The following is a 13,532-nucleotide window of genomic DNA, read 5'->3' as shown; positions in this document are numbered from 1 at the left end:
ACTAATACATTTGAGTGATTGAATATTATATATTTTTAATACTGTATCTGGTTTATTCTCCATTATGTAAATCAACAGAAACAGTATTGACTAACAATCACAGACGTGATTTCTATACCAAGTGATTGGTATTGAAGTTGGGGGCACTTGCCCTATAAACATATAACTCTGCCCTATCTAACTGATTGAATCATACTTCTTTCAGATTTTGTGTTATAACTAGCTCCAATATTTAAGTGTAAAACATCCTCAGTTAGGTTGTTTATGCTTAATAAACCCAATTGCTAATGATCTATCACATTTCCTCCTGACAACACATGACAAGCGGTTTACTTACTCCTGATTGGCTCTGACTCAGACTGGCCCAGGGTAGCCATGGAGATTCTATGAATGCTGGCTAGGCTGGTTGCCTGATCAGTACAGTGAGGGAGAAGGGGTGATGACTTGTCTGTGCAGATAGTCAATTTCACTGAGCTTTTGGCCTTCTTCAGTAAAGAGTGGACCTGAAATGTAGGAAAAAAACATGAATAGAAAAAAAGTGCTATCTAGAACCTAAAAGCATTATTCAGCTGTCCCCATAGTAGAACCCTTTGGAGAACCCATTTTGGTTCCAGGTAGAACCCCTTTGGGCTCAAAGTATTACCCTTTTCACAGAAGGTTCTACTTTAGAACCCAATAGGGTTCTACCTGGAACCAAAAAGAGTTCTACCTGGAACCAAAATGGCTTATCCTATGGGGACAGCCGAAGAACCATTTTGGAACACTTTTTCTAAGAGTGTAGTCCCCAACAGATGGTCTATGTACGGGATAATAAACGAAGGGCTATGCGTTCTATGGAAAATAATGAACGACGTGAAAGGTGTGTTCGACGACGCGCTAGCGGAGTGGAACTGACCTTTCACGGAGTTGCATTATTTTTCAGAGAATGCATAGAGCCCCGAGTTGATTATCCCTTTTATACCAAGGCTATAATTGACCACATTTGAAATGTGTTAATTTGTTCAACATCCACTGAAGTAGCTAGCAAGTTGCCGTGGTAACCAAACAAACAGACTTGCTAGTTTAGCTAATCAAATCATCAGTCCTAGCTTGCTATTATGAAAATGAAAAACTAATAGCCATTGAATTCTACATTAAATTATACAGTGGGGCAAAAAAGTATTTAGTCAGCCACCAATTGTGCAAGTTCTCCCACTTAAAAAGATGAAAATACTTATTTTCCACCATAACTTGCAAATAAATTAATTAAAAATCCTACAATGTGATTTTCTGGATTTTTTTTCTAATTTTGTCTGTCATAGTTGAAGTGTACCTATGATGAAAATTACAGGCCTCTCTCATCTTTTTAAGTGGGAGAGCTTGCACAATTGGTGGCTGACTAAATACTTTTTTGCCCCACTGGTGGTTCGAGCCATGAATGCTGATTGTCTGACAACCATGGTATATCAGACAGTATACCACGGGTATGACAAAACATTTATTTTTACTGCTCTAATTACGTTGGCAACCAGTTTATAATAGCAATAAGGTACCTCTGGGGTTTGTGCTATATGGTCCATATACCACGGCCAAGGGCTGCGTCCAGGCACTCCGCGTTGCGTCGTGCTTAAGAACAGCCATTATCCGTGGTATATTGGCCATATACCACACCTCCTCAGGCCGTATTACTTAACTAACACAAGATAATCGCACAGCAAGATAATCATCTAATATACATTAACCCTGGAATAGGGTGTGGGTCTCAAATGGCTGCAGAGGCAGCTCTTACCCTGTCCACAGTATAGCCCATCACTGGCTTATCCTCCACAGCCAGGAGTTTATCTCCAGATTTGATGCTGCCGTCCTGCATAGAGAAATACAGGACTGGTGTTAGAGAATGTTTTGCAATGTGTAATATGTGGGCAACCAATTAGCATAACATGTAGGATTGTCCAATAGGATTTTCTGTAGAGTATTGTTCTTTAAAACTAGTCATGGACCACTACTCTGCCCTACCCAGCAAACAGGCAGTAACTGCTCATTGCGTGGAACTGAGAAATATGCCTTTTATTTACCTTGGTCTCACAGTAACTTTATGCAGTTACAGCTAACATGACCCCCATTTTCTCCAAAACACATTACAATAGAGGTAGGATACTAGTCCACATGATTAAGCATGTATTTAATGTAGCAAAAATGACATTGACTCATTTTTGATCAAATGAGCAGTTACTGCCTTTTTGCTTGATAGGGCAGGTAGTACAGGGTGTACAGGCTTTTGGTCCAACCCAGCCTTTTATTGATTCAACTAATCAAGGTCCTAATGAGCAGTTGATTAGTTATTTATATTTTTGCAGACGCTCTTATCCAGAGTGACTTACAGTAGATTCATTTTCACATTTTTATCTTCCATACTGGTCCCACATGAGAATTGAACCCATGACCCTGGCGTTTGCAAATGCCATGTTCTACCAACCGAGCCACATGTGACCAGTAATATTAGGTGGTTTTGCGCTGGGCTGGAACAAAACCCTGCTCCCTTTGTGGGTCCCCCAGAACACTTCGATATAGAATACCTCTTTGAATCAGAAGAGTAAGAAACAGTAGAGTGACATACCTTTCCTGCTGGTCCTTTTTCAGTTATACTCTGAATCACAAGCCCATCCTTGGTGTCCTCACTGAAAGTGATGCCGAATCCACCCTCCTCCTAGAGTTAAACGGTGATAATGTATTTGAATTGTACTCAATAGCTCCCTGTCAACCATAATTATAGGCACAGTGAATCACAATTGAAAACATAATTATGCACATGAAATGTGCATGACGACACATTAAACATGAACATAGCGATCAGAAACAACACAGGTTTGTTTTCTAAATTGTGAGGCCTTTTGGAGCATTATGGTTCTACCGGCATCAAAGACTCTAAAGAAACAGGGAGGTACCATCTGAACTTGACTAATACGAAACACTTGTTTACATTTTCTATGGCAAAATATTTTGGTACGATGTGCCGTAATGAACACTATCCAGCTTCCCTCAGCATCTTGATCTTTTGTTCCTGGAGTGCGAGAGGAAGTTACAGGGAAGTACGTGTCTGGTATGTGCCCATACCAGATGTTACCTTCATACCTTGATCCTCTAATAGACCATGTGGATAGATAGCTAGGCTGAGACTCCCATCCAGGTGTTTGGCTTGTCAAAAGACCCATTAATTTAGAATAGGTTCACATCCCCCTCTCTTATTTTTTCTTTCTCTCTCTGTCTGTCTATCCTGCTCTTTCTCAGTTCCCAGGGTAGATTGCTGTCGTTCCTCGATCATTTGCTTCCTCCTCTCTCTGTCTCTCTGATAACAGACTATCCAATTAGAATAGGCCCATTTTCTCCACTCTCTCATTCTCTCTCTCTTTTACCAGCCTATTAAACTAGAATAGGCTATTTAGACCCCCCTCCCTCTCTCTCTTTCTCTCACTATGGTTCTCTCTACTTCCCTTTGTTTTATGACCTCATCAATAAAACCTTTTCCTGAAAAGGTCTGAGGTTATATAAATCATAGCAGCACGGGAGCTTCTCCAGGTAACATATAGCAGAGCAGCATGGGAGTCTTGAGTGTCTCACCTTCAGCAGAATGACGTGCTGCACATATTTGAACATGTCGACATCGATCGCCGAGGGTGCAATGGAAGAACATGTTTCCAGCTGTGAGAAAATGAATAATAAAGAGATTGAAAGAGTAGAATATATGAGTGTATTTTCAGTCATTGAGTTGCCTCACACTGTAAGGTATTTTATATGCATGTGGCGTGTGTGTGTGAGCATGTGTGTGTGTGTGTCAGCGTGCATGCCCGCATGTGTGTGTATGTACTATGCCTTTGTGTGCACATGCCTGCCTGCCTGTGTGTGTGTGTGTGTTTACCTCTGTCTGGGGCTCCAGTGTGTCTCCATGCTCCCTCACTGGTCCCACAGCCATCTGGTTGAGAGCATCTGTGTTCCTGCCCACCAGTCATAACTCAGAGTAAACCACCAATCAGAGGAGATCACACCCAGCTTTCTGCCTGTCTGATACTTATAGCTCATATGAATCACAGAGCTTGTGCCCCAAACGGCACCCCTTCCCCTATACAGTGCACTACTTCTTGTCTTAAATGGTTGGACTTTAAAAAATAATGGAAATTTGTTCCAAAGTATTCCTACGCATAATAGAGAGATATATGTGACCGTATGAAATGATTATGTTTAAATCAAATAGTCTATCTGCTTGGGCTTCTTGCGGTCAATTTGCAGTTGACTAATTATTTCTAACTGTGTTCCGGCCCCCTGATCATCCGCTCAAGAATAAAAATAGGCCCGCGGCTGAATCTAGTTGATGATCCCTGATGTAGGGAATATTGAGTCAATTGGGACGCAGGCTGAGTCTGTAAACCACACAAGTCTAATTGAGGCTATCAGGTGAGTTAAGTAGTGTGTGTTCCTGCCCGTGAGTCGAGAATCCCTTATTTTGGTCTGATTCATTTGGGCCTGTCTATGTGTGATAACTAGCCGGGTTTTCACAGATCCTGACTGATAGTAACACAGGTAATAGAAGAAGACATCTTGGAGTATTGAGATGCCCCTTGTGTCTTCCCTGATATCAGTTTACATCAGTCCTTTGTAACACCACAGCTCCCTCTACTGGGCTTTATATGGTGACGCATTAGACTTGAACTAGTCCTTTGCTATTGAAGGGGCTCAGCCACAACAGTGTTTTCCAACTCCAGTCCTCCACTACCCCTAACAGCAAACACCTGAATCAACTTATTGAGGGCTTGATGATTGGTTGACAAGTTGAATCAGGTGAGTTTGTCCTAGGCTACAACAAAAATGTGTATGGTTGGAGGTACTGGATGACTGGAGTTGGGAAACACTGAGCTACAGTATATATACATTTTTATCCTTGTTAACACTTGGTAAAGACACTTGAAACAATACTTGGTTGGGGGATGGAGATAAGGACTTGGGATATATGTCCCTGTTTCTTCAAATACACCACCTGATGAATATGATCTTGACCTTCGATGGGGCACTTTTAATGATGGAGGAGGCATTCTGGTGACTCCGCCCATACAGAATCTGCCCGTTGATCTGATAGGGTGCAGAAATGTACTTATTACTACTGTCTTCATAGCACTTTATTCAATTGAATTCGATGCAATACTATTCAATTCCGCAACTGTCATTAAATTTGCTTGCTTCCTGCAAACCTCAGATAATATAGTCGAGACTAAAACTCAACGCAGATCTCAAATCAGAGAGGAGAATCTAAATCAAGTCATATTTGTCTGATTCAGACCATACAAAACAGTAATAACCACTGGGCATCAACTCCTGGTTAAGGAGCACCCATCTAAAGCATCTGTGACCACTAAGTTACTAATCCAAGCCCCTCACCTCCAACAGTTCATCCCCGACCACAACGCGACCGTCTTTGCCGGCGGCTCCACTGGGGTCGATCCCGACCACAAACACGCTCATGCGGGAGCGGTCACGGTTGCCAGCCAGGCTAAGGCCCAGGCCAGTCTTCCCCTTCTCCAGCTCAATCATGTGGAGAAGCCCTGGGAGACTGTCGTACCTCTGACTGATGTTCTCTGTAGAGAACAGTAGATAGATTGAAATGGGTTGAAACACTGACAAATCATACTGATGGACGTGAATACAGTGGAGGGCTTGACTACAACCTGTGTGTGTTGTATAATTATAATTCACATGTGAAATGATTGAATAGAGCCACATACAGCTATAATGGATAGATTTCTATGTATTTTATAGTATAGCTTTAAGCTGGCTTTTCTTGACTTACTACACTCACAACCCGAACATAAGAAGAATGTGACAGAGAAGTCATGAATGGGAATCAAACAAAAGGATTCAAAGCACAAGGATAACATCAAATGCAAAGTCATAATCAATACAACATCTCACAAGAGTCAAATTCTTCTATTACACTCCCTGACTGACAGGCCTCTCTCTCTCTCTCTCTCTATCTCTCATCTATGTTGTTCTGGGCTGTATGCCTAAATGCTCCTGTACTAATCTCCCTGACTCAGCTCTCCAGTCTCCACCTCATTAATCGGATCACCACAGGACACACACACACACACACACACACACACACACACACACACACACACACACACACACACACACACACACACACACACACACACACACACACACACACACACACACACACACACACACACACACACACACACACACACACCAGGGGCCCAGGAGGGACTACACTGCCTGTAATCAGAAGAGCCTGAGGCCCCATCCAGAAACAACCCCTTTCCCTACCCCCTAGGCTAGGGGTATTCAACTCTTACCCTACGAGGTCCGGAGCCTGCTGCTTTTCTGTTCTACCTGATAAATAATTGCACCCACCTGGTGTCGCAGGTCTAAATCAGTGCCTGGTTAGAGGGGAAGAATGAAAAAAAAAACACAGTGGGACTGGCCCAAAGCACTTAATTTTGAATAACTGGATAGGTATAATATCACTGTGCTAGTCTAGTTCACTTGCCTTGGGATCCTAGTAGCAAGACTTACATTGAACTCCATTCCACATCAAGTAACTCATGCAAGCACATTATGGAACAGAGGGGACTGGGAAGAGAATCTGTTGTAAATGTAATGTAATGTTGTTTTTTATTGTATATAACTGGCTTAATTGTGCTGGACCCTGGGAAGAGTAGCTGCTGCCTTGGCAGTAACTAATGGGCATCCATAATAAATACAAATAAAAATACTTAGCTCTTGAAGTGGACTGAAATTGGTGTCGGTAAGAATTTTGGGTATACCGGTGTGTTCCGGCCCAATTCAAGCACTGGCAAGACCATGATAGCAATGTGGAGGCCCTCTAGTGGCCACTAGGTCCTAGCACATGGGAGCAGGAAAGCCAAAGGGGAAATATCTGAATCCATTACATAGTCTAGAAACAAACCCTACTTCCTACCCACTGTGCAGTGGATATTTGTGTAAATCTGAAAGGAGTATAAATATGGTAGTAGCTGCACATTGACCTCTTAAGAATTTGTTGGACTTTCCCCTATCAAATCTATCCAGTTCTCCACAAGTGCCTAGGGAGTAGGGGCTAGGGGTTGGGTCTCTGGACTGGGCCCATGGGCTTATTCATTGTGTAATGATCACTAATAGCAATGTGAGAACCCAGATAACATAACTTGGGTTAGCCAACTTCGGTCCTTTCATTAAGGGGGCTGTTGCCCTTAATGGTCAGTCAGCCCCCCCCCCTCCATAATGGCCATGGTTAGGATTAAGAGGAAAGGCAAACTGTTCCTAGATCTGTTCATAGAGTCACACTCACTCCATCTGTAGCCAAACTTATCCTCCTCTTCTGTCTGGGACGGTCTGTCGGGAATCTCTGTCAGAGTATCCGTGTCTGTCTCTCCAACGTGGGGAACCACAGGAAGAGAGAGGTGAGGAGTGGTGGACGATGTCTTTCCCGCTTCCCGCTTTGGCGGCTGCCACATCACAGAAGTATCGGGAAAATAGATTTGTTGTGTGGCAAAAAGGCAGATAACAATCGCTTAGTTTCAACATAGCAGGTGTAGCTGACTACAACCTAAAGCTGTATTGTTAAATTCAGTCGGTAAAGTAAGTTTTAGTCACTCGTGTGCAGATGGACACTTGAAAATAATATTACGCTACTTTTTAGGGATTCTTTTTTGTTTATGCCTAAACAAGGAATGCTTGTTGTAAGCAAAGTCATAAGCAGTGTATTTATAGATTACTTCAATATTCAAGACTGAGTTTAATAACAAATGTTCCTTACTGATAGGATTCAATCCAACCATTGTATATAAACATACCCTCTTAAAACTGACTATCCTACCGATCCTTGACTTCAGCGATGTCATTTACAAAATAGCCTCCAACACTCTACTCAGCAAATTGGATGTAGTCTATCACAGTGCCATCCGTTTTGTCACCAACGCCCCACATACCACCCACCACTGCAACCTGTATGCTCTCATTGGCTGGCCCTCGCTTCATATTCGTCACCAAACCCACTTGCTCCAGGTCATCTATAAGTCGTTGCTAGGTAAATCCCCGCCTTATCTCAGCTCACTGGCCACCATAGCAGCACACACCCGTAACACGCGCTCCAGCAGGTATATTTCACTGGTCACCCCCAAAGCCAACTCCTCCTTTGGCCGCCTTTCCTTCCAGTTCTCTGCTGCCAATGACTGGAATGAACTGCAAAAATCACTGAAGCTGGAGACTTAAATCTCCTTCACTAACTTTACGCATCAGTTATCAGAGCAGCTTACCGATCATTGCACCTGTACATAGCCCATCTGTAAATAGCCCACCCAACTACCTCATCCCCATATTGTTATTTATTTTTTTGCTCCTTTGCACCCCAGTATCTCTACTTGCACATTCATCTTCTGCACATCTATCACTCCAGTGTTTAATTGCTAAATTGTAATTATTTCGCCACTATGGCCTATTTATTGCCTTACCTCCCTAATCTTACTACATTTGCACACACTGTATATAGACTTTTCTATTGTGTTATTGACTGTACGTTTGTTTATGTGTAATTCTGCATTTTTTGTGTTGAACTGCTTTGCTCTATCTTGGCCAGGTCGCAGTTGTAAATGAAAACTTGTTCTCAACTGGCCTCCCGGTTAAATAAAGGTGAAATAAATAAAAATAAAAATCTGATAATGGATACAAAAGAAAACAATGGATTATTTTGATCAATTTAGTTAAATTCAAATGCATTTTGATTCCGAATCAAACCATTGCATATTTTGTGGATGAATTTGGCAATTTCAATTTCCACATTTTGCAAAAAGATCCAAAATTCTGAAATTTGTATCGATGCTATCTGTAAACATCAAAAGGCAAAAAAGAAAAAGGGATTCAAACAGGTTTAGTGAAAAGATGCTAGGACAGCATGCATGCATGTAAGGGCTGTCCAGTATGTGTCTCCACATATATTCCATAACACAACCGTATGAGCATACATGGAAATAGAAGGTGAAAAGCACGACAACACAAAGACCCACAAACCTTAAACGGAGTAGGAGTGAAAGGGTTAGTTGGGGAGAGGCGTAGGAATAGTCTACTGTGACACTCAACCTCCTACAAAGAACAGAGAATAGTCAGTGACTTTCTAGGACAGCATCATAGGGAAACTAAAGGCAGAAACTTCACTCCACTGCTATGATGGAGAGTATGAGTGAAGTGCTAGGTCTACTAAAAATCCTAATTTTATGAGCTAAATATGATTTGTTATTGCAGACTAAAACTGGATAACTGAAGGGTCATGTGTATGCAATCACACATTCACTCGTTGTGATGGGACCTGAACTTTAAAAGTACGATGAACAAAAAAATGTTTCCCAAAGCCCTGCGGAAATTTGGTTTGAGACTTCTACGACAATACAACGTCAAGTTACAGGCATTACCTAAGTTTAAAAGACCGTCGCCCAAACACTTTCAAATACAGTACTTGAGCAGTGCTTGTTTGCTTGCTCCGAGCTAAATCCAGAGCACCTCAAGTATTTGAAATGATTTGACATATGTATTTGATGCAGGTTTGAAGGTTGCATAGAGACACTAACCTTGTCACTATTACGCCGCGCCACTCTCTCCTCGTTGGTGTCCGTGGTTGAGGACTGTTATGTACAAAAGAGACGGAGACATGAAAAATACACCATTAGGCATTGTCATCAAATTACATATCAGCAAAGGTTGAACTTACAACGGTGAGACATCATACTGTATTTAAATTGGTGAGGCGTGCATGGTAAATGTCTAAAATGTATAGAATGTACATTCAGTAAAGTAAAAGAATCCATATACACTACCGGTCAATGTTTAAGAAAACCTACTCATTCAAGGGTTTTTCTTTATTTTTTCTATTTTCTACAATGTAGAATAATAGTGAAGTCATTAAAACTATGAAATAACACATATGGAATCATGTAGTGACCAAAACAAATATTTGTCACGCCTTGGTCATAGTGTTTTGTGTTTTCGTTATATATTTTGGTCAGGCCAGGGTGTGACATGGGTTTATGTGTTTGGTTTCGTATTGGGGTTTTATAGGATTTGGGATTGCTATGTTTAGGGGTGTGTCTAGTTAGGCTTGGCTGCCTGAGGCGGTTCTCAATCTGGAGTCAGGTGATTCTCGTTGCCTCTGATTGGGAACCGTATTTAGGTAGCCTGAGTTTCACTTTGTATTTCGTGGGTGATTGTTCCTGTCTCTGTGTAGTGTTCACCAGATAGGCTGTATTAGGTTTCACGTTCCGTTTGTTGTTTTTGTATTTATTTAGTTATTTCATGTATCGTCACTTTTTTCATTAAAGACATGAGTAACCACCACGCTGCATTTCGGTCCGACTCTCTTTCGACAAACGAAGAACGCCGTTACAATATTAAATATTAAATATATTTTGATTTGTTTTAGATTCTTCAAATAGCCACCCTTTGCCTTGATGACAGCTTTGCACACGCTTGGCATTCTCTTAACCAGCTTCATGAGGTAGTCACCTGGAATGCATTTCAATTAAAAGGTGTGCCTTCTTAAAAGTTCATTTGTGGAATTTCTTTCCTTCTTAATGCGTTTGAGCCAATCAGCTGTGTTGTGACAAGGGTAGGAGTGTTATACAGAAGATAGCCCTATTTGGTAAAAGACTAAGTCCATATCATGGCAAGATCAGCTCAAATAAGCAAAGAGAAACGACAGTCCATCATTACTTTAAGACATGAAGGTCAGTCAATACGGAAAATTTCAAGAACTTCGAATGTTTCTCCATGTGCAGTCGCAAAAACCATCAAACGCTATGATGAAACTAGCTCTCATGAGGACCGCCACAGGAATGGAAGACCCAGAGTTACCTCTGTGGCAGAGGATAAGTTCATTAAAGTTACCAGCCTTAGAAATTGCAGCCCAAATAAATGCTTCACAGAGTTCAAGTAACAGACACATCTCAACATCAACTGTTCAGAGGAGACTGTGTGAATCAGGCCTGCATGGTGGAATTGCTGCAAAGAAACCACTACTAAAGAAAACCAATAAGAAATAGAGACTTGCTTGGGCCAGGAAACACGAGCAATGGACATTAGACCAGTGGAAATTTGTCCTTTGGTCTGGAGTCCAAATTTGAGATTTTTGGTTCCAACAGCCGTGTCCTTGTGAGACGTGGTGTGGGTGAACGGATGATCTCTGCATGTGTATTTCCCACCATAAAGCATGGAGGAGGAGGTGTTATGGTGTGGGGGTGCTTTGCTGGTGACACTGTCTGTGATTTATTTAGAACTCAAGGCACACTTAATCAGAATTGCTAACACAGAACTCTGCAGCGATACGACTTCCCATCTGGTCTGGGATTAGTGTAACTATCATTTGTTTTTCAGCAGGACAATGACCCAACACACCTCCGGGCTGTGTAAGGGCTATTTTACCAAGAAGGAGAGTGATGGAGTGCTGCATCAGATGACCTGGCCTCCACAATCCCCTGACCTCAACCAAACTGAGATGGTTTGGGATGAGTTGGACCGCAGACAGAAGGAAAAGCAGCCAACAAGTGCTCAGCATATGTCGGAACTCCTTCAAGACTGTTGGAAAAGCATTCCAGGTGAAGCTGGTTGAGGGAATGCCAAGAGTGTGCAAAGCTGTCATCAAGGCAAAGGGTGGCTATTTGAAGAATCTGAAATATAAAATATATTTGTATTTGTTTAACACTTTTTTGGTTACTACATGATTCCATATGTGTTATTTAGTTGTTTTGATGTCTTCACTATTATTCTACAATGTAGAAAATAGAAAAAAATTAAGAAAAACCCTTGAATGAGTAGGTGTTCGAAAACTTTTAACCGGTAGTGTTAAAACAAAACAAAACATTTGTTTGAATATAACAAAAAAAAGTAGCCTGAGCAAAATATCAGTGTTTTTTTTCTTCATGAGTTGTGATTGTATAAGCTTGGCTACACTAGAGTATTGATTACCCTTTGTCATAGTAGTTACTGTACACGTTACACATAGGGAAAACTAAAATGATGCGTCCAGTGAGGTAGGCAGGCCGGTGATCGATATTCCACCCAAGCCTGACCACTCAACCAGGAGCTGACTTAATATATTCTGCCTGCCAGCCAGAAACCACAACAGCAACATGGCAGTGAACCTTGTGGTTTGGGGTACTGAACATATTGGCTATTGTGTTCTTTTAACTTTTCCTGTTCCTTAATTCTTTCTCAGTTCACAAAACTTTATGAGCTGGTATCCCAGGCAGGCACAATCTATTCCTGGAATGGTGATTTTCCACTGAGCATGCTTTTGAGTTCATTAGTAGAATTAATCTGGTTCTGAGAAACTGGGACAAAAATAAACTATTTTACACTGAGAGAGTATATTATACACTGTATGATTGACCACCCAAAAGCAGACCTTGAGCAGCAAAAGGAGGAAAAAGCAATCAGTCTAAATGAAGTAAGATTGGGCACTGACAACATTTTTATCAAAGGCTCTCATGGAAAGAAGGGAATTTGGAGGCTCAAAAGTTGAAACACCAAGAAAATTTAGGCTCAATAGTAAAAACACCTCTGTAGTTCTTCAAATGATTCCAAAAATAAGTGACTGGTAATAAATGTCCTCGAGGAGACCAGTTTTTTAAAAGAAAATCAAAGTTGAGCTCTTTCTTAGAAGACAAACAACAAATGTTTCCAAGAATCCTCAAGGGTGCTTTTGGATTATTCACTAGTGACAGAGGAGTGTAGAAGGCTATAAAGGGGAAACTGCTAGGAAGCATCATTACGATCTGTAGGTGGGCCCCAACGGCACCATTTAAAAGGGCAAGAGCAATACAGACCTGACCATAGCAGTTAACCTTTGCAGCATATAACATTTACCCTGGATGCAACCCGATTCCATTGGGTATCCTTTTTTTGCACACACATACATACAGTAGTCTATAAGCAAGTCTGTGAAAACTTCTGAATGGAGAGATAAAGCAACATAGACTCCACTGATGTGCAAAGAAAAAGAGGAAGAAAGATAAAAAGAAACCGAGAGAGAGGGAGAGAGAGAGAGGGTGAGAGAGAGAAGGTGAGAGAGAGAGGGAGAGAGTGAGAGAGAGATTACCTGGCACATGTGATGAGGCAAGCGTTTTAAAGCGGTGCTGTACTCTATGACTGGTGATGAAGTGGGGCTATAGCGGGACTTGGGCTGAGGAAGAGGTGCATGCTGGACTGGTTAGTGGAAGGTTGCAGAAAAGGTCTGTAAAGCTTTAACCATGCATGCAAATTGATGATTGTGGGTTGTATGTCAATATTACACAATATACACAATTTATTAGGTACACCACCACATTCATGAAAATGGTTTGCTCCTACAGACAGTGAGTCAATTGGCCGTGGCTAGCTATATAAAGCAGGCAGACAGGCATTCAGTTACTGTTTGATTGAATGTTATAATGGGCAAAACGAGTGATCTAAGTGACTTTGAGCGTGGTATGATCGTAGGTGGCAGGCGCGCCAGTTCG

The 13,532-nt window shown here is 41.6% G+C and overlaps 1 protein-coding gene across 9 annotated transcripts in view; it reads right to left on the bottom strand.

The window, feature by feature from the left end:
• The window catches only part of mpdz (multiple PDZ domain crumbs cell polarity complex component), a 67,239-nt gene that overhangs the window by 11,698 nt on the left and 42,009 nt on the right, over positions 1-13,532 (bottom strand). For 5 of the 9 annotated variants that reach the window (XM_031832354.1, XM_031832356.1, XM_031832355.1 and 2 more), the window contains 11 exons: positions 13,133-13,216; positions 9,612-9,665; positions 9,058-9,129; positions 7,340-7,496; positions 5,407-5,603; positions 5,009-5,100; positions 3,896-3,971; positions 3,598-3,678; positions 2,597-2,686; positions 1,769-1,843; positions 338-503 (listed from right to left, as the gene is read on the bottom strand). In XM_031832354.1, coding sequence (XP_031688214.1) covers positions 338-503; positions 1,769-1,843; positions 2,597-2,686; positions 3,598-3,678; positions 3,896-3,971; positions 5,009-5,100; positions 5,407-5,603; positions 7,340-7,496; positions 9,058-9,129; positions 9,612-9,665; positions 13,133-13,216 — 1,144 coding nt within the window. The remainder of the gene's footprint in view (positions 1-337; positions 504-1,768; positions 1,844-2,596; positions 2,687-3,597; positions 3,679-3,895; positions 3,972-5,008; positions 5,101-5,406; positions 5,604-7,339; positions 7,497-9,057; positions 9,130-9,611; positions 9,666-13,132; positions 13,217-13,532) is intronic. The other 4 variants (XM_031832360.1, XM_031832362.1, XM_031832357.1 and 1 more) reach the window with 3 other exon arrangements.

Source organism: Oncorhynchus kisutch, linkage group LG9 (genome assembly GCF_002021735.2).
Source record: "Oncorhynchus kisutch isolate 150728-3 linkage group LG9, Okis_V2, whole genome shotgun sequence".
NCBI lineage: Eukaryota > Metazoa > Chordata > Actinopteri > Salmoniformes > Salmonidae > Oncorhynchus > Oncorhynchus kisutch.
This window is presented reverse-complemented; position numbering and strand designations above follow the sequence as displayed.